At 43.2% G+C, this 21422-nt stretch overlaps 1 protein-coding gene across 2 annotated transcripts in view; it reads left to right on the forward strand.

Annotated features, from left to right (window-relative positions):
* Nucleotides 1–19240: 19240 nt before the first annotated feature.
* kif26ab (kinesin family member 26Ab) overlaps nt 19241–21422 on the forward strand; it is a 39401-nt gene continuing 37219 nt past the window's right edge. For both annotated transcript variants that reach the window (XM_040137545.1, XM_040137546.1), the window contains exon 1: nt 19241–19632. In XM_040137545.1, the coding sequence (XP_039993479.1) occupies nt 19315–19632 (318 nt within the window). In that variant the 5' untranslated portion in view covers nt 19241–19314. The remainder of the gene's footprint in view (nt 19633–21422) is intronic.

Raw genomic sequence — 21422 nt, forward strand, 5'->3', positions numbered from 1 at the left:
TACGAGTGGTCTTTTTGAGCTGTAGTGAAATAACATTTAAAGTACCTGTTGATATCTGGTCACAGGTGTATGCGTCTTTACTGAGTATATAAATTGCGACTTGTCTCAGTCAGGCAATCAAAACTGAGGACTGGATCTGGTTGTTTTAGAAGCGGTCCTTTTGACAGAACTCTTTGAATTAAAGCACCAGGTAATGTTGAGATTTTGACAACGCCTATGTTCTTTAGCTGTTTCACATTGTTTTTGTATTTGAAGAATGATTGCCATGCATAATAGTACTTGTCTGAATGGGTTTGCTGCTGTTTGGTGAAGGATCACATGTTACAATGAGCCAGACTGAAATGAAACAATGGATCTGCAGGCTAGGCTGACAGGATGATGTGTTACAGCACGGCACAAGTCTGCAGAACATGAGAACGGAGCAACAAAGGCAGAAATGTCAGTGTGCAAAGAACACAAATGCAACAAGACATGTAACCAGTGAGAATTAATCAGTTTGACTTGTTAATTTAGGGTGAGCTGTCTGTATGTGTGATTGTTTTACGCTTTCTCTGGGCTCTTACTGCTTGGCTCCATATGTCACGGTGAAGTGAGACCTGCACAATCCGGTTAGACTGCAGTCCATTATTGAGGCTGATTCAGTGTATTGGAGAAACATAGTTGTTGAGATAAATTTTCAAGACGGTACACAGACACTGAGGAGCACTGAGTTGGAGGTAATCTCCTGCTGGCTCCATAAAACGCACTCAATTGACAGCAGGCCTTGTGGTAGCAGACAAATCGCCTGGCTTATAGCAATGTGCTGAAAGAGAATGCCAGCGCTGTGTATCCTTGCCAAGATGAATACGTAGACAGCAAACTCCGAGCTGTTTGGGCGTGGCTCCCTTGCTCATAGCAAACAGTGGATCAGTGGAATATGGTGCCTAAAATGGAATTGACATTGCCTTGTTTGTTTTCATCTTTGGCAGATGTAAATGGAGCTTCTAATTCTCACCTGCCAGTTCAGAAGGCTGCCAGTCTTTGGCCTCTTTGGCAATATTTACCCTCAGCAATGAATGAGCAATGCCTTCTCTGAACCACTATTTTCAAAGTGCCAGGAACAAGACATTTAAAGAGTTTGTGTTTTGCAGGAATTGAATTTTTTTTTTTTTTTAGTTACACAAAGTGAAATAAACAAAAAGACGACGGATTATACACAATGTTTTTGCATGCAGTTTGAAGGCATTGTGGTAGCGGTAAAAATGTTAAATTATGAGGTATAAGAGGGGGGGATATAGCTGAAATTACTTTCACCATATTAATGAGAATGATTTTCTGATATTGCTATAAATTACAATAGTGGATATTAAGCAAAAGTAATGGAAAAAATTATCAAATTAATGTTTTACTTTCATGGTTTACAAAAAAACCCAAATCTTATCGTGTCAAACAAAAATTAAAACCTCCATTAACAGGGGCTGTGCAGTCACTGACATTTTATCAACTCATGAAGTTGTTAGCATACAGTTGGTGTTAGAGCTTTTAGAGTGAACCAAACCAGTAAAGTTGTAGGCTGTAAAACCAAAACAATGAGCTGAAAGATGCTAAAAAAAAAAAACTCGGTAGAGCTGAAGGGAACTGCGGAGTTGGATCATAATTCTCTGTGTGAGAACAAGCGACTCCTTTCACATTACACATTGGTAGTCATTTCATCCATTGTTAATAGATGAATAGTGATTAGAGCAGCTTTAACAACAAATGTTGTTAGTTTAAGTACAATTAGCTTGTAACCCTAGTACCTTTAGTAAGCTAGTTCACTGATGTCTGCGGAATCCATCCTCAAAGGCAGGGAGATCCACTTTCCTAAACACAACCCTATACTTGTTAGCAAAGTAGTTTTTCGCACTAACCTTTCTGCAATTACAAAAATACTAATTAAAATACTAATTAATAAATCACATTTTTCTTTGGAACTACTGATGGCAATTTAATATTTCTTTAAAACTGGACCATGCATTCCCAGAGAAGTCTTCCAGTGGCCAACAGTAGTAAACTTTGGTTGTGGTGCCCAGCTGCTGTGTGAGTGCACCACTGTGCTTTCATGTCATATTTCTATATATGTGTCTGGGTAGCAGTATGCATTCATCTCTGTGTGATTCTATTTGTGTTTGTGTAATAGTAGATGCATTGTGATGGGTTGTGCTGTGATTGGTAGATGGGTAGTGTTAACTCTCCTTACTGGGCTCCCCAGCTATGCATTGGGCTATTCTTTATTCTCAGGAGCTCATTCAGATAGGTATATAGTGCTCCATAAATCCTTGTGCAGTGTGAAGATGCCAGTCAAAGTTCACGCTGCTCATGTTCATTTCATGCTTGAGTGTCCAGCTTTGTGAGCGAGGGCGAGTGTGTATATTGATGATGTGTGTGCGTGTAAGTGCTAGAGGAAAAGAAAGAAATGAAGCACCTTCAGAGTCCCTCCATCCTTTCCACTTTGCCGCAGAAGTCATCCATCTTTCTGAACTTAACTGCTACCAATTTATGATTGCATTATTACAGTGAGTTTTTTATCTTCATTCCAGCACACAGGCCTAGTGGTGGTCTGGCTAATGGAGAAGGTGATGGAGAAGGTGACTGGCCAGTGCCATTACTGTGGTACTTACTTGGTGGGCTTAGCTTTAGGGTGAATATAATGAAAATACTACCTCTCTTTAGCTCTGGCTTGCTGCTGGTCATGTGCTCATATGAGGGTCTAACATGTAACTGATTAACTACACTACACTCAGTTATAAGCTTAAATATGGGCATGTATCATCATATCATCAAATAAATATCTGGAACATCAGATTTGCACCAAAGGATGTAACCCTTCAGACAGAAGAAGCACAAGGAAAGAAGTGGAAAGTATGCATTTTTTCAGTATGCATTTTTCTTTCACTACTGAATGGTTTGACTTAGCAATTTGCCTGTTGACATTTGAGAGGAAATACCATAGCAATGCATTCTACAAAATGGCAGTGAAGTTGCTTTTATTCCCATGGAGAACTGTCTGAATTTCTCAGCAGGCGGAACACTGAAAAGGTCAACCTCAGCTGTATGGAAATTCAGAATGGATTTTCACCAGAGAAAGTCAATTAAGATACAGTAGCAGTGTTGCTTCAATCTGGTACGCTTTTTTACTTTTGGGAAAATAAAAGTTTGTTTGTTTTTGTTTGTTTGTTTGCTTTCGTGGAGCTTGAAGTATCATAAAAACGTATGTATTATATGTATGTAAGTATGTATAAGTATATTTTTTCATCCTTTCTCGTCCACATTATTGTTAGACAAGCTTCTAAAACCCTGATACTTGACAACCTCCATTTATATTTTCTGTCTCATCCCATGATTTGTACAGATAAGCAGCATAAGAGTGATAGAGATGTTAGAGAAAGAGGCAACATAACTGCTTGCACCTCACACTCATTTCCTCAAAGTTGATTTAGTAAAAAAAGTGCTACATTGTGCCTGGAACTTTGACAAACGGCAACAAAGACAAGAAAAAATACTGTTTTATTTGTACAATGATGAACTTGGCTGGCAGTTATGTCCACTTGTGCACTGTTACACTAAAAATGTACTTTGGAGGTCACAGGTGTTGCGTAAAAAAAGCAAAATCAGGATAATTAGATTCATATTCAGATCAGCAGAAATGTACTCTTGTGAGAAATGATGCCATCTTGAGCTTGTCATTGCTCCCAGCGGATGGAGTAAACCTTCCCCTGTCTCTCTCCCATGAGCCGACTCCCATTAATAGATCCGTCCTTTATGCTTCCCCTCTTGTTACTGCCGCTCTATTTTATGATGTCACTCTCTCTGCTGAAGAGCTTGGGGCTGTTTTATCTCCTTCGTGTGTGTCGGGCACTTAAACTTAAACCTCTCTGTTTACGAGTCCCAAACTGCCTCTCCATCCTCTGCGTTTGCTGCTCAGTATCAGTTCAGCGTCACCCGTAAAAGCTGAACCATCCTCGCTGTTCTGGGAACTCGCTGTTGGGCCTCACAGTGCAGACCCCCAGCTAAGTGCCCGACTCCCACGCTGGGTGTGAGAACAAGCCTGTGAGAGAGAGAGAGTGTTTGTGTGTTTGTGTGTGTGTGTGTGTGTGTGTGTGTGTGTGTGTGTGTGTGTGTGTGTGTGTGTGTGTGTGTGTGTGTGTGTGGGTTTATTCATAGCATTGTCTCTGCTGCTTACAGTTAAATTGTTTAGTTTTCTGTGATGTTGTTAGCAGTCCCGCGCCCTAATTGCTGCTGTCTGGCCTAATTGAATGTGGTTAGATTGCTCTGCCATTTCACTGGAGCAGCTTTCAGTTAGTATTTTGTTCCTACATGCTGATGTTTTTTGGAAATCGTCATCATTAATGTGGTGTGTTTTAGGTGCTCAACTGCTCCTCGTTTGCCACAGGCTGTCTGCAAGCATTTCTGCCCTGGTGCTTCTCTCTCAGATTGTAGTTGTTGCTTACTGCTCTAAATTGATGCATCGAACAAAAACATTGCTGGAATGCCTTTGAACGTGTCTGTGCAACACGGAAATACGTACCTCCCTCTGATGCCCAGTCAAAAGGAGGGAAGCTCTCGGGGAGCACACCTGTGTCTTTGGCCTTGGTGAATTCCTGCATAGCTTTACTGTTGAGAGCAGGAGTGGATGCTACTGTTGTGTTCAGTCCTCTGACCCTTCGCTGTGTCCAAGTCACCTCCCCCCTTTATGTCCTTCAAGAGCAGCAACTCCTAAGAGCCAAAACTTACAAAACCAGGGTCATTCTCTAATGTCCACTGCAAGTGCAGACAGCCAGCAGGCCGTAAAACTATTATGTAGTCAAGCTTGAATGTGTGCTTTTATTTACACACAATGTTTTACAGGTTGTTTCAGCTTTATTTTGATGTTAGAGCAATGCGTTGGTTTCCAGGGGAGCCCTTAGTCGTATGACCTTTGGCTCGAGTCCAGTCGTTCAGAAATGATTCATATGATCAACACCTTTAGTCAGTCTCTTCTTGTAAATTTAATTTGACAAGCAAACATTAGTTTAACTATAAAGTTACAAATGCACAAACTGTTATTTTTCTTTTGTTTTTTCTTTTTCATGTGCTGCTCCTGATCTCTCTGCACCTGACCCCAAACACATTTCTGCACGTATGTTTTCATTTTCCCGTAAACCTGTCTTTCCTTTTTGTGAGCATTTCTCCACGAACATGTTTTCACCGCTGTCACACGGTCATTACCAAATCCATCTAGCGAGACGTTGCCCCCTCCTCGCCATTCTGTCCATTCCTTGACCTCTCGGCCTCCTCTCGTCCCACGCTGGGTGTTTGCGCCTTCATCTCTTTGTGAGCGAGAGGCTGTGTGGCGGCAGTGTCCAATGGAGGGGTGAAACCGGGGCACACTTGAACTCCCACAGAAACGGTCACTGGAGACCAAGTTTGACCTGGATTTGACCAGGCAGACTATACCTGATTTGTGTTTTTTCATCGCTTTTATGTATTTTCTCTGCCTCTTAAACACATTCACAAGCATGCATGCACACAACATACGTATTTATTGTCTGTTTTTGCCAGAGCTTGGTTCCCATACAAGAAAGCATCTGAGAAAGTAATTCCTGCTCGAGTTGTTATAGAGGGTGCTGTAAAAGCCCGACAGTAGCCATTGAAAGTCATAGTAGCGCTACGGGGACGAAGGGCTTGAGACTCCTGCAGCAGCGGAACAATGGTAAATTAGCTCATAAACAAAGGCTAGTGGGGGATCAGAGAGGGCAATCAAATGGTCCCGTTCCTTTGAGCGTCTCTCACCGTCAACAAAGCCTCTCTATTGGCCCTGTCACTCCGCTTGTTGTGTCTCACCGTGGTGTGCTTCCTGACAACATAAAAGGCTCGCATTCCAAAAAGAGCCTTGAACGAGAGACACTAACCCTCCACACCTCCCTTGGCCTCCAAGAGAACCCCCCCCAATGCCAGCTCCGCTCCTGACCCACCCTTCATCTAAATACTAACTTTGCTCCTCCGCTCACCTCCGCAGTGTATGTTTGGGTCCCCATGGCGACCCCCGCAGCGTTCATCCCTCCTCTTTCAGTCTGGTGTCCGCGACTTTCGTGGTCTGTTTTTATTGCGTTCATTCGTGTGACGCTGTGCTGGCACGCTGCTGGGAGCCTGTGAGGGAATGCTCGACACACAGAAACCCGTGCCAGGCTCTGGAAAGGTTATTCAAGCTTGGCACAAAGACAGGTGTGTATGCAATGCGTGAGTGTGTCAGGTGTGCCCGCGTGCATGACTCTGCGTCACAGCGGCTTGGTGTCCATGTTTTTACTGGACAGTCAGTGTGTTATTTTTTGTATGTTTGGACACGAGGGCCCTCTAAAGAAAACAGACGTCCACTGCCACACGAGGACAGCCCGACAGCAGGTCAGAGGCAATCTCTGCTTGTTTGTGCGACTGTGTTATCATTTCCTGTTTCCTGTCAAAACAGGAAAAGACAGGAGCGAAAATGGAGGCTAGGAAAGTGCTGCCTTGATGTGTGTTGGCTGGAGGTCCAGCTCCGCCTGACAGTGACCCTCCCGGCCAGGAAAAACAGACCCGTTCAGGGCGTAACCCACAGCGGGATACTTCATGGTGTTATTTTTATCACTTTCACAAAGCACAGTGAGGGATGCTTTTCCCAGCTGTTGACACAGGTTTGGGTCATTTTCGTCTGCAAAACAGTGTAGGAGAGAAGAGAGGGGTACGTCCCATCTGCCTCTGTCCCTTTGGCTGGCAGCCTCACATGATTGTAGTCTCTGTTTAGGAAGGGAAATCCTTTTTGACATTTTGTTAATCATGAAAGCGAGACAGTCCTTTTCTTTGGATGATCCCTAGACCTCCATCACAATACCTTTTCCGTCAGGCTTGAGTTGTCATGTGATTTTATCCATCCATCACACATATTTGCTAATTGTTTGCAACAGGATGGCACACACACACAAACAGCAGACCTGGTAAATGTTCTTTTATGGGGGTGCAACTGCGAGTACATTCCAGACATTAGAGTCAGCCATCAGTGTGGTTCAGGTGCTGAATTATCGCTGATGGCATGGCAGGTAAAAGCCCCGGCGTCTGCTGTTATATGGCTAAATGAGAAGGCACGGGCAGGTGCGCTGCACAAACAGCTGATTAGGGAGTCAGCTAATTATTGGCTGGTGAAAAATGATAAGCATCGCCTGCCTCGCTTTGCTTAGGGAATCACTCTGTAAAACCGAGAGTTGCTCCTGTGGAATTCCAGGAGTTTGAAGGGAGAGCTAAGTTTGGCTCTTTATGGGGTCTCTAAAAAAAGAAAGAGCTGCTTGCACAAGAACGCTATTGTTAGATTGACCAGATTGTGCCAAGCAGGCTTTTCTGCTTTTGTTTTCCCAGCACTTTGTGTGCACACTGAGCAGTAGAAAACTCTGAAAACCAAGCCAAGGTTTGACCTGATGGAGACGGAGATTTGTTTTATTTGTGATATTTGATGAGTAACTGAACATGACAACGAACAGGTAAATACCCACGATAGCTCCTCCAGCACGTAACGTGTGGACCGGCAGCAGCAGTCTGCTCCCTTCTCCGTGACCCAGATTAAGATGTGGCGTGTGCTTGTCGACTGGGGTCGATGTCATCAGCAGGGAGGTCAGAGTTCATTTGTCTTTTCCTGACAGAACTTCAGGTGGTGTTCCAGCGCTCTGGCAGAAGGCCACACCGATGCTGACCTCCATGAGTCGTGCAATTAGTTACCCTTTGACCCCATAGTCCGACAATAAAACCTTGAGAATGGACCGGGCATGCTTCTGCATCCCTAGACCCGCTTTGAATATCACTCTGTATGTCTGTGCGTTTTCGTATGTGTGCGTGTGTGTGCAGCTTGAAAAGGCACTGATGTAGCATGTGATTCAGTCTGACATGATGTAGTAGCTCTGAATTCCTTTGTCTTGTTTCAGATGAACAAAACAAAGAGATTGGAGCCATGCAAATTTACATCCCCGGCTTAATACACAGTATCTGGCTACTTTCCATTCTCCACTCATAAATAATATAAAAGATCCATTAGTCCGCATCCATCTGCTGTAGACCTTACAGCTCTTCCCTTGAGCTAATATTGTTATTTAAATGCTTTTAACTGTGCGTTTCTTATGCTCTTAAGTGCAGTTAAAGCTCATCACTTAGGGCTTATCAAGACAGACAGACTCAGATGAATGCCATCATATCCTTGAGCCAAAAGTATAAATCTCATTGCAGCCTCAAGCTTTACATTTTCAGTCTGTTTGACATGTTCTGTCTTTGCCTTGGCTCCGAACAGGGAATTCAGATGTGAAACCTGCAGCCTCCTTCTATTTCTGTCACGATTGCATGTTTCTCCATCGAGCGGATCCCTAAGCTCTAACTGAGTGCTGCTGTGTTTTGACATTTCACATGAGCAGACAGAAAGCCCATGGAGTATGCAAAGAGTACAATTTAAGACAAGAACTCAGGGCTCAACAAAGCTGCCGACAACTCCAAGGTTATCTCTTCACTACACTTGGTGGAGTGACAGCAGCAATGTCCTTGTCCGCCCATGTTGGCATCCCTGGCATGAGAATAGAGACAGTTTTGTAACTTGTTTCCTGTTTTGGGATTGGCTGTGTAGAGAAAAGACTAGATTGGCAGTCTCCTACAGTTAGCTTCTGTCTCCTTAGACGCTGATTTGTCCAACCTCTTAGTTGTGTAGAGGCTCGTTTAAACAGGTGGATAACTTAGAAAGCCTTCACAAATTAGTTTGCTTTCTCCTTTGTTTGCTGGAATGTGACTGAGCATAACATCTAGCAGTGTGGCTGTAGGGAAACCATATCAGTCTGTCCATCTGTCAGTTAGTTGGTCTGTTGGCCCACTGCTTTGGTCCACAGTGAAATATCTCAACAACTATTGGATGGATTGAATTTTTTGTAGAGACTTTCCCACAGCATGAATCCTACTGGCTATGATAATGCCTTGACTTTTGCTATTGCGTCACCAGAGGGTTATCTCAAGAACTATAGGATGTGTTGCCATGAAATTTTGTTGCAGACATTCATGGTTCTCAGGCGATGTATTCTACTGACACTGTTGAGCCCCTTGCTTTTGATCTGGCACCATCAGCAGGTCAAAATTTGACAGGTATTTAGTTTTTGACTACATACATTCGAAACTAATGATATTCCCATCAGCCTTGGCTGGACTTTGTGGTATGTGTTGAAGAGCAAATATTAGCATGCTAACATGCTAAACTAAGATGGTGAACATGGTAAACATTATACCTGCTTAACATCAGCATAATAACATTGTCATTGTGAGCGTGTTAGCATGCTGATGTTAACATTTATCTCAAAGTACCACTGTGCCAAAAACATTCTCACAAAGCTGCTGGCATGGCTGTAAACTCTTAGTATTGTTTCAGGTTTTTCATTATTATAACAGGGATTTGTTTCATTTAAATTTAAAGGTACTATATGCAAGTTTCTGCTATTGTTACATAAGCAGCGTTAGCATTAACAGCTGTTTACTTACCAAGCTTCAGCCATCACTGTGTTTACAAGAAAAGGGGTTAGAATACCCCCTCTTGGCAGCGCTACTTTTTCATCCTCTCGTTTTGGACTGAAGGCAGACGGGACGCTGCAGTGACTCACTATTGCAAAGTGGTATTACATGACGGGAAGGGCCAAGGCTAGCTGGTTAGTATTTTAACTTCAGTAGGTGATAAAAATGGAATCAAAACAAGAAATAACATTGGCATTTTTTTCCACTGCTGGAGACAGCGCTTGGTGAGTAAAGTATTGATGCTGAATGTTTCTTCTAGACTGGTAAGTAAGCTTTTAATGCTAATGTTGGCTGTGTAGCAATAGCATAAAAACTTAAACATAGCACCTTTAATTTATCTTTCAACATTATGAAATAAATTGGAATAAAATATTAGAACTGTATTTTTCACATGAACTATTACAGTGAAAAGTGAATATTACTACTTACTACAACCCAACCAATCCTCACCAACTCATTTGAATATTAAGTGAAATGGTTGGAGTAGCTTTGTGTTGTGGGCCACAAGGCCATTTGCAGGATGCTATTGTTCATAAAAGACAAAGTGGAAAAATGTGCATATGAAAAAATGTTGATAAGCCAAGCATTTTCTAGGATGGTGAATGAAAATTCTTCAGACTCAGTAAGTGGATTAGTGTGCGCTATTCTCCACCGAGATAGTTCAGCCGTACTTCCTTATCTCACTGAGATTCAATAGAATGTGTCTAGACATCTCAATTAGCAGAAAAAAAAAACAAAAAATATACTGGATACTGGTTAGCGCTTATCTCAGTATGTTTTTCTTTCAGTACTCTTACCAGCTTTCAGTGTCTAGTTCTCATAAACAGACAACAGTTTTCCATTTTAATACAACTCTCCCTGGCTGAAAGCCCTGGGCTGATGTTTAAATTTCTATTATTAGTGATAATTGTGTTCTCTGATATGTCATTGGCATGGTAATGACATCTTTCATGATAAATTAGTATTCCCCCGTGTCTCTGCTGTACCTACACTAGGCTGTTGCGCCAGACTGATTCCGCCGCTTGCAACTCTGCTGCTCCATTGTTCTGCTGACAAGCAGCAGCTTTGTGAGACACAAAGTGTGTCACTCTCTGAGATAATGCTGTGCAGACTGGAAGTGGATGGGACAGTGACGCTCAGCACAGCTCACCTTGGCTCAGGATGATTGCTGCTTCGGAGTATCAACGCAGTTAAGAAGCCAGAACGGGGGAGACTAACCTTTAGCTCGTTCTATAGTCCCTTCAGTTTTCTGATGCTAATCAGTAAGCCTGTTGCTCGCATATCTGCACTGGCACAGGGGCTGCTAAGTGAAAATTGAGATATCTGCTAAATAAAAAAAGTGCCCTGCTCAACAATAAACACTCACTGTGCATCATTATGTGCCTTCTCCTCACACACTGAATCTATAGAGCCACTCTGTGAAGAGAGAGAGAGAGAGAGACTCTCCAGCAGCATCAGAAAAATGACATTTTTCCATATGGCAGCTTGCCAGTATAATTACTGTCCTGTCCATTCCACAGCGAAAGTGAAGAGAATAATTGTTGTAGGATACTCAACATTTCACCTTGTCATCACTTTCATACCTCTTTATTTTCATGACTGGGAGTATGTGTAGCTTTGCATTTTTGCAGAAGGTGTCTGAGATGAAATGTTCCAATAAGCACATAAAATGAGGCAAGTATGGACCTTGTACATCCATATGTTTAAGCCTATGTGCTCCATAACTGCTGCGTGGCACATAAAAATAATTTGAATGTTGATCTAAAAGTGATGAATTTTAATCATGTTGTTGCTGTGTACACTGAGATTGTTTTCCACTATGGGATCTGGAGGGTGTTGATGAAGATACCATATGCAATCACTTCTGTTTGAGCGTGAGTAACTCCCTTTGCATTTTTCTTTGATAACCATTCGTGTGTACGCTTGCAAGTCACGCTTTACCTTCCGTGTGGCTGAGGGACTCCCGCGATGGAGATTAGTTGCCGCAAGCTTTAGCAGCAATTTGTTTTCTCTCTAAATAAACTGCGGGGAAAAGGGAGTACTCTGTTTCTAAGTCAAAACGAAAAATCTCCATGTAGAACAAACTACAGTGAATGCGACTCTCAGTGTGACAGTTCAGACAGAGGAGAGGCAGATGGCTGTCATCACTGTGTATAGACTGCAAAAAGGGTTTGAATACAAGTGAAGAAGTGGTTTCGGCTGTTGGATGGAACTATTGTATCAGGATTCGCTGCTCTGCAGTGAGTGTTTTAGAGTGGACTCTTGGACAAAAATAGATCTCTCAACAAGCTCTAGTGGATAGTCCGGAATACTGAATACTGTTTCAGTTTCACAATGCACACTAACGAGGGCTTTGCAAATGCATGGCACAGAGATAACAGTTTAATTTTGACCTCAAATGCTCAGTTTGGTCAGTCAACCCAAGTGGTTATATTTTTTTAAAGGTGCATCTTTTTTGCAAAATAGCAGAATGAGAGGAAAGGACCAAAATTCTCTTTTCATCAGCTGTGCGCTCTGAGAATGTGCCCGACGATTTTTAACCCTCTTCTCTGCTCTTCAACCACCCTTCCCTCACCCCACCTTTTCTTCTCTCCTTCTGTCATTGCTTTCACCTGCAGTTTACGGCAACACCTGGCTCCTGCCTCTCCAGTTTGCCTGTTGAATTTTTCATTATTTACTCATTTTGGTTTGTTTTCACAGCTGAGCGGGGTTGGGGAAAAAAAAAAGAAACTACCTTGAGAGCATCTCACTGCCAAAAATCAGCCATTCTAATTAGAAGTGCACAATTGCTGGCGCAGTTTGACATAAAAACAATCCACTGTGTCCCTGGTGAGGAAAGCATAGCAAGCAGCCTTGCTACTGCCCAACTTGCTCCACAGCAGCCATGGGCAGGGAAGTGGAAAATATTTGAAGAGGAGAAAAAAATACTTTCGTCCCTCTAGTTTATCTAGCGATGCAGTTGTGCATTACTTTTTTCACTAATGAGAAAACTTTGGAGGGACAGTTCATGTGGCTCTCTCTGTGCAGAGCATTGTTTATCTCTACAATCCGTTTCTTATTGAGCTGAAGTAATGATCATTCACCACCAGATGTCTAATGAAGATGTCCTTTTGGCGCTTGTTAAAAGTCTCTCACTCTCCTACTGGTGAGTCCAGCCTGGACCTCTCAGCCTGCTGACCTCGGCCAAAGCCGATGAAAGCTTGACGGATCTAGGGCTGAGACAGTGAAGGCTGCCTTGGGTCCACAGAGAAGAGAGAGAGAGAGAGAGAGAGATGTTGGAAAGGGGGGAGAGAGAGAATGAAGTCTGTCCAAACAGTCTGAAAGGGGCTTGTTTTCTTTATGTGCGTGAGTGAACAGGAAAAGGTAATTAACTGGCCAAGTGGCGAAAGGCTGGAGTGATGGATGGGTGTGGTTTAAAGAGACAGCCACACAAGGAGCAACACACACACACACACACACACAAACAATCACGTGTTTCACCCATTTCTCCCTCTCATGTAAAGCCTGGTTTAGTGGACCTTTTCATGTGATTATTACACATTTATAAAAACATGTATTTGAGTCTCATTCTGCCTTCAGAGAGAGGAGCTACAAGCACTCACACACAGATAAATGTTTTGACCATATGGAGTGGTGACACATCATTATATGAGGTCATTAATGGTTTCAGGGTGGTTTGGCAAAGACTCGTGAGTGATTCCATCTGACTCTATCTATGTTTAACCTGAGGGTCAGCAGGATCTATGGCTTTTTTGTTTTTGATGGACAGTGACATCTGTTTTTATGGATGAGAAGACGAGCTGTAGGAGGCCGAGCAGTGTACAATGAGCTGTACACAGTGCTAGTAAGCCCAAAACAAAGATAGGTCACAGCAGATCTATCCCGAAGAAGGTCACAACTGTATTTTGAAGTAAATCCTGACTGTAGATTCTGTTTGGTCGACCCTGTAATTGTTCATCAGAGGATGTGTCATGGTGATATTCTGGAGGGTTGGTGCTATCATATGTTGAAAATGTAACTAAGAGGTCAAACTTATTTGCATTTTTTTGTCAGCAGTTCACTGACAGTTAAAGGGAGGAAAGGGCTAAATCAGACAGGGCAGACAGACTGACATCTGTCTGTGTAAGCTCCTCATGACCAGATCCTCGATGCAGGGAGACTTGACTGTTCATTTAAGGGAATTCGGATGCAAAAATCTGATGCACTTCTTTAAACAAGGTAATCAAATGTTTGATCTAAAGAAAGGGAAGTTTTTTCACTGAAATGTGCTGTTGACATTGTAAGTAAGCAGTTTGTCTTCGAGATAGTTGTAGAATTCGGTAATGCTATCTTATCTGTCTGGGAAAAATGTAATATTACAAACCATTTTATGCACAGTCAGAGTTTAAAAGATGTAACATTGAATATTCAGTATATCTCAATTGGTAATTGTTGGTGTTTTACCTTTATTTAACCATCAGGGTTTCATGCATTTTACGAAAACCAGTGAGTTTAAAATACACAAAATCATAGGAGAGCCACAGAGAAAGAGCAGTTGCGAGACAGTAGCCGAGGAAAAGCAAGGGCAGAATCGATTTTGCAACCATATCTCTCATGAAAGCTTTATCTCAGATGATGGGATAAGAGTCTAAATGTAGCTGAATTTAGACAAAAGTCAAATTTCACATTAGAAATGCCGGAGAAGAAGGCAGAAATATTTCAGCATTATTCAGTGGAATCTCATTGTGCTCTGTTAAAAACCCCAAAGTGTGACAGAAAAATTAAGCAGCTAGCTTTTTTACACAGCCACGGAGGATGAATGAATGAATTCATTATTGTGGTGTTATGTGCTTTTTCTCTGAGGCAGTATTATCAGCTAGGTAATGACAGTGTTCTTGTGTTGCGGCAGATACTGTTGCTTTGTTTGGGGAGAGTCTTATTATAGGTTTGTTTAATCCTGTCAAGTCAGCAGACAGGGGCTAACATCTGTTTGATGTGATTTGGTGAGACGTCCCATTCTGTGTTCTACCAAAAGCGTTCCCACACAGTTAAATAGCATGCTAGTGTGACATCCTGAGTCATTGTCTTCTCTGCCTCCGAGCAGCGAGTGGTTAAATTTAATGGCCTGTATCCGAGATCTGCTGCAGCACCAAAAGTTCTACCTGATGTCTAATCCGAGTCACAGGCCTTCCAGCTCTCCGCTCCTTCAGGGGATCTAAGTTGACTCGGCTGACTTGGAGAGCGGGTCAGAGAGGTGGAGGTAGTGGGGATAGTTGAGAAGGAGTAGGGGGCAGAGAAGGATTACACCAGTCGATGTGTTGCTTTTATCCCGGGAATGTAATCTACATTAATGCCCTGTTTTCACCCGGGGCAAGGCCAGCAGCTGTGCTCGTTTTTCTCCGACCTGGCTGTCAGGGTGAGCTGGGCTACCTGTGGGAAAGCAGTCCAGCTGGAAGCTCCCGTCGTCACCCTGGGATCTGGACTGGGCTCCTGTGGTTTATTGGGGGCCAATCCCTTTGAGATTTAAGGAGACGGTGTGTGGTTAGGGTCAACGCTGTCTCAGGCCAAGTAAACAGAAATGGCTCGGTCGCATCCTTACAGTGAAGCAGAGAAAGGGAAAGTCAGCTGAAAGGGCATTAGATTTGGCAGCTGCTGTGTGGTCTTGATTTTACAAGAAATGGAGTCATAGGAAGTACTCAAGAATGGTAATGTGTAAACAAGACTGGTGCTGGTGAGAACAAAGTTTAGTGAGGATAGATATAAAGCAGCGTGGTGTTGTACTGACTCATTTAGAGGAATGTTTCCATGCTGGTAGAATAATAAAAGACAAACCTGGTAGGGGAAGGAAGGAAAGGAAGACTGACTGAGCAGTTTAATCTTAAAGTCAACTTTCAGGAGTTCAACTGGCTTGTTTACTGAACAGCTAAGTGAACACAAAGGATTGAGGAATAGCCAAGGTCTTATTGCTACAATGCCTGTTCTGGGCTGATTTTGAGCAAACTGCACAAGGACTGATGTCAGAAATAAGAAAGTAAATCACTGGCTCAACTGGAATAGAAAATATGGCTTCCCAGAGTATTTTACTTTTAATGGAGCGTGCTTAAAACTATGTCGCCAGAGAGGGGGCTCATGCATTTCAAATCACTATGACCTTCCCTTGATTTAAGTCAGCTTGCTATCTCTGGCCTGGTGCTCCACATCACAGGTACATCAGAAGATGAATGTGGAAAAAGTCAGATGGCAGTTTCGCTTTGTCTGGTTAGAGAGAAGGTGTACTGACGAGATGAGGTAAATGAGATGCAATTTGAGGTTCCTATGTGTGACTTTGCCTGGATCCGTGTGCACCCTAAGGAGGCATGGGAGAGAAATCATGCACATCTTCCTCCCTGTCCCCTCATCCATAAGTGGTTACGGTTGAGCTTGTTTCCATTAGCCTCTGGGCATGGACTGTCTGTGATGACACTCTCCATCAACCCAAAGAGACAGTCAGTTAGCCGGGTTGCTCTGTATCCTGCTGCTGCAGCCCTGGTTTTCATCACAGTTAGTGTGAGGGAAAGGGAGAAACTTAGGTCTCTAAGGGCTGCGAAGGGCTCATTCCACAGACAGGGCTTTCTCTCCCCAGTGTGCTCGCAGTGCAAACCTCCTTTCCATAATAAGGGCATAGCATCTGACTACATTTGTCCCCAGAGTTTAATAAAGATCAGTGCTGACAGGCAGTAAACCAACACAACCGCCCACAAGCCTTCAGGCAAGGGCCACAACCCCGGCCTACCTCCTCCCACCTCTCTTTCTCTCTCTGTCCTCTTATCCTCGCCCTTGTGGAGTTGGAATCTCTCTACGGATAGACCTCGGGTTGAAAACCAAAACCATCTCCCACTTGTACAGAACAATGGCTGAGGGGTCAGAGCCCTGAAGTAGCTCCACACCTCTCCACTGACGGGAATGCTTTGAACATTTGAATTGTGTTGATGCTGTGCATTACATACTTCTCTGAAGCCGTGCTACTCTTCACACCCACTTGCACCTGTCGGTAATAGATCATATGGATAATAAAAGAAACAATATGGCTTTGGGGCTGGGCGCACTCATGCATCGTATGTTAAATGTTTTCCACTTTATGCTTATGCACAAGCTCTCAAGCAGTTAGCTTGAATGCGATAGCACAAACATAAGAGTAAACTGTTAAAGCTTGTAACTGCATGATGACTTTTCAGCTGGCTTTATTGTGTCAAATTTATTTATTTTTATATCCAAACCTGCATTGTCTGAGCGATGTGTAAAACATCTACTGATCTTGATGTCTTCTTTTGCTCTCTCTCGTCCGCCTCTCATGTACCATATAAAGATGGATTCTGTGGCCTTCAGTTTCATCATACCCACATCATTCTCCTCCACATGCCCAACATCATCATCATCATCGTCTTCATAAGCTTTGTGGCCGTGACCCTTTATTCACTCCGCTGGGCATAAAGCTTACAGACAGCTTTACAGGAGAAACCCGCTCTCTAACCTCCAGAATCCTAACTGAATAGCAGATGGGCTCAGCTTTGTGTGTCTTTTTATTAGTTCCCCTAAATCAACACCTAACAATGCATGGAGAGAGAGAGGGGAATTGATTTCTTCCATCTACTAGTGCCCCGAGGTGGGTAAGAGGTGGTCAGAGGGTAAAGGGTGAGGGGTGATGGAAGGGCGGAGTTGACTGGTTATGACTTCGCTTCAGTTTCCTGTCTAGGAAGCATGCACATGAAACCAGACTAGACAGTATACAGAAAACATCAGCTAGTTTTTTTTCTTTAGCTCTGTTTCACATTTCACTCCAATTAGTCATAGACTGTTTCATCTTATTTCAGCGGAACTGTCCTGTCTAGTACATAAATATCCTGCTTGAGCTTAACTGTAGAGACCATTTACATGTCAGGTTCAAGCAGCATTAGACATCATTCTTTAAAGCTCTATCATAGCTCTATCATATTTCTATTATAAGCTTCTTACATTTAAATCCATTCCTCATTTGTATATACATAGACTCTAGTATCAACATTCACTTGATACCGTACTGCACTTGATCTACTATTAGCCGCTCATCAGCCCATCAGAGTTCGCATTCCCAGTTAGATTTATGAGATTTTCTACATTCTGAGTGTATTTTTTAGCTGTGCCTACATCCTGTCTGTGCCTGACCACGTGTAAAGTAAGTAGCCAGCATAGTAACTCATTAACCAGAACCACTCAGTTGGCATCAGGCCAGTCCAGTCACAGTCCTGTGCATGGTTGCCCTTTAAGTAAAGTGATGATATGGAGATTATGCTTATCCCTCAGGGTACATTGAGTATGATTCAGTGGATATCACTTTCTGTCCATTTTTGAGGATAGGGGAATTGTACAGACAAAAACTGTGCATCATTTTCTGTGAGGTTGTAGGAAGGTCGTGCGATCATACTATTAATACTGTTGGTGTGTGCAGAGAAAGGTCCTCTAAAAGTCTTTGTACTGAGCTGCTTTCATGGGGAGGAGATTTAGAGTCCCTCGACCTGCCTCTATAGTCTCTGGGTCCATTGGCTTAGCTGTATTAAGTGACACTGCATTAGGGCAGTGGATTGTTGTTTCCCCGCAGCTTCACTCCTCCTGATCACCTCGGAGGTTCCACGCAGCAAAGGCCTCATAAACATTTATGTATGTGGTGTGGGCTCCTGTGTAAGGCCATGAGTCCACTGGGCAGAAGTCTAGTGCCCCTTTATGCCTATTAAGAGACTGTTTCTGACTCTGTGTGTGTGTGTGTGTGTGTGTGTGTGTGTGTGTGTTTGTGTGTGTGTGTGTGTGTGTGTGTGTCTGTGTCTTTGATTGTTCATTTGTTTGATTGTTTGTTTCCCTAAAATAGAGAAAGTTTTGTTCCACTCTCACTTAGGATTTCCTGGAGGAGCTAGTTATTTTCACATTTGGTGGCTCATCATATGTTTTCATGCTGGGACACTTATCATATGTAAATTGTATAGCTTTGGGTACTAGAGTCCCCTCAGCTGTTGTTTTCTTTTGTCACTCTTTCCAAGCAGAGATGTGCACCCTAGGGAGCCTGCTTAGAGATGAAGTAGAAGGACAAAACTCTACTGGACACCATCTCTGAAAGCAGTAACATGCCCAAATTTCTTGGTCTTTTTCTTTGTAAAACTTCCCAGAATAAATAAAAGACAAATTTCACTTGGTATTTTTGTGAAGAATGCCTCTGTGGGATCTTTCACTAATCCTTCCGAGACTCACTTCAGAGTTATCTTCTCACGTTTGGCTCGTCCGGTCCCCAGCAGACACTGTTAAATGAGTACATGCCTGGTAAACCTGATCAGCAGTCTTAAGTTGCATGCAGGCGAAGCATCTCAGTCTAAACAAACACCCATCCCGAAAATAGGAAGTGGTTAAGCCAAGGAGTTAGGGTCCCAGAGGGCAGTCAGAGACCACACTGGTAGCAGACTACTGACGCACATGGAAAATGTGAACAACACACAGGAAACCCTTTCAAAGAACAGATAGTGAGATATGCGTGAGATGAACATATTACATGTGTTAAGTGTGTGTGGGCATATTGTGCTTGGAGTTAAAGCCGCTCTTTTGTGTGTGTTTTCTCTACAGGACCCTGGATATGCAACTTTTTTGTTTGAGCAGCTCCAAACACCTGGGAGCCATGAAGCTGCTGTCAACTGTTGCCAAGTGTGCTCTACGCCTCTGCACCAACTGAGGCAGGAGGCCTTGCAGACGCTCCATGCTCCCGTTCACACCTTCAGCTCAGACATGGCAGCCCTGACCCCTACATCCTTTTTACCACAGCCTTCTAGGTTCACTGTGTCGTCCTCAAGCGTCCATGCAAAACAACTCTCCAAAGGCCAAACCATCACCCACAGTGTCCTGCCCTTGGGGGAGCGGCACAGGGTGCCGGGCTGGTCGCAAAGCCCTTCGGTCTCTTCAGGGCCTAAGACCAGTGTCCACGTAACGGTGGCAGGAGGGCAGCTCCCTGGATCCCTGAACTCCGTCACCATCCAGGCAGAGCAGTACCTCGAGGGGATGTGGAGCATCTCTAGGGTCAACAACTTCCTCTCTCAGCCTAAACCGGTATACCTTTAATGTGCCCATTTTCACCTTTGTATTACATTTCATGCATTTAGAGGTGATTTCCCTTTAGAGTAACTTTAAAATAGTGCACAGTAGAATGGGCTTAAATTCCTAGAGGACCAAATAGCAAACATTATGTGGTAAAGTAAAATTGCGGCTACTTAACTGCCCTTTTAACTTGAATCGACATAAATTCACTTAAAATACTTGCATAAGAGCTTTTTTCTACTTGCAATGCTGCAGTGCTCTTCAGGTCAAGTCTTGTCAATACAAATGTTACATTTCAGATCTTTAGAAAAGATGAAGTTCTGCAGAGAATGTGTGAGTCAGAGCTCTGCAGGACTGCTGACCTCTCATTCCTCAGTAGTCAAGGAGCCTGAGTGATCTGAGGTCAGAGGTCATTGCAACACTAATCTGCTGACCTCCTCCTCAAGGGCATTTCAAATGACCACCCCATAGCGTCACCATAACTCTTCTCTCATGTTGGATAAGCATTAGTCTTTGCTTTGTTTGATGTCCAAGAGACTTGGAAAGCCCCTGAGTTTTGCCCTGATGTCATGTTAGCTAATGTTTAGTCATGCTGTACCTTGTTTTTAACTTTTAAACATTTAGTTACACATTTCTGCAGTTTTTGTCGTGATGTAAGTGTTACAGTAAAAGGTCTAGGTTTTGACAGTGATTTCTAGTATCTCAGATTGTATTTCCGGCTACTTATATTAATGTGTCGTTTTTACTGATGTGTCTCTTCCTACACTGACCGGAACATCTGGTCTCAGACCCGATTTACAAACCTCTGTGACATTCTACACCCAGCAGACTCAGTGTTCAGACCAAACAGCATGTGCTTACATCCTGTAGTCCATGCACCTTAATATTTCCCATCGGATTCATAAGCTGTAAATTTTGCCATTTCTGTTGTTATTGTGTTGATAACTGTAGTCTGTTATGGGCCTTGGCACTGTTAGTCCTTGCTTTCTGCTTGAAAACTGAGAACAGATTTTCAGTCCTCCCTTTAATGTCAACAAGTGCCTGTAGAGATGGTTTATGGGAGGCCATCAAAAGCTTTTAACTGCAAGTACGCAATCTAGGGCAAATCAAACAGCCCGGCACAGAAGGGAGCGGCTGACTTGTGTTCTCCATCTATGTGTCTAAAAGCAATTAGTGGCCCTTGGAGCTTGGATGAGTTTCTCAATGCCACATAGCTGAGGCTTGGGCCCCTCTTGGACAGAGAGAAATGTCCCTTCAGGACACGAAGTTACAAACACAGCAGAAATGGGTGTTATTTTCTCAAGCTTGTTTCTTCCATTAAAACCAGATCCTTCAGAATGATAAAAACCCACACCAGCTCTCGAGGATTGCGCCGAAAGGCACAAGTTTAATTCATGATTCCCTCTTGGTTTCTTTGTAGGGAAAGCATGCAGGGATGTTCAGACAAAGAAGCTCTGGACTGTGTGTGTGTAAAATAGAAATTCTTCAGTGTGTCAACGAGGGAGCCTGGGGCGCTCCCACACACAGCCCATTATAGGGCACCTTGAGTTTCCCATTTGGGAAAAGGTTGTGGTTAACATCTGGAATGATGTTTGTGGTCATTGGAATTGAAACTATCTGACTCCCTCCTTGTAATTGGCTGACACTGTTTCATATGAGTGTAGCTATCTTGAATTTAGCAAACAGCCCACAAAGGCACTTTTCTGAGAGGGTCTGTTGCAAGTCTAGAACCTGATCTAAAACCCCAAATATGATAAGGTCCACCTTCACCATTGCTTAAGTAAATACTGGTGTTATTGTCA

The sequence above is a fragment of the Xiphias gladius genome, chromosome 10, assembly GCF_016859285.1.
Source record: "Xiphias gladius isolate SHS-SW01 ecotype Sanya breed wild chromosome 10, ASM1685928v1, whole genome shotgun sequence".
Taxonomy (NCBI): domain Eukaryota; kingdom Metazoa; phylum Chordata; class Actinopteri; order Istiophoriformes; family Xiphiidae; genus Xiphias; species Xiphias gladius.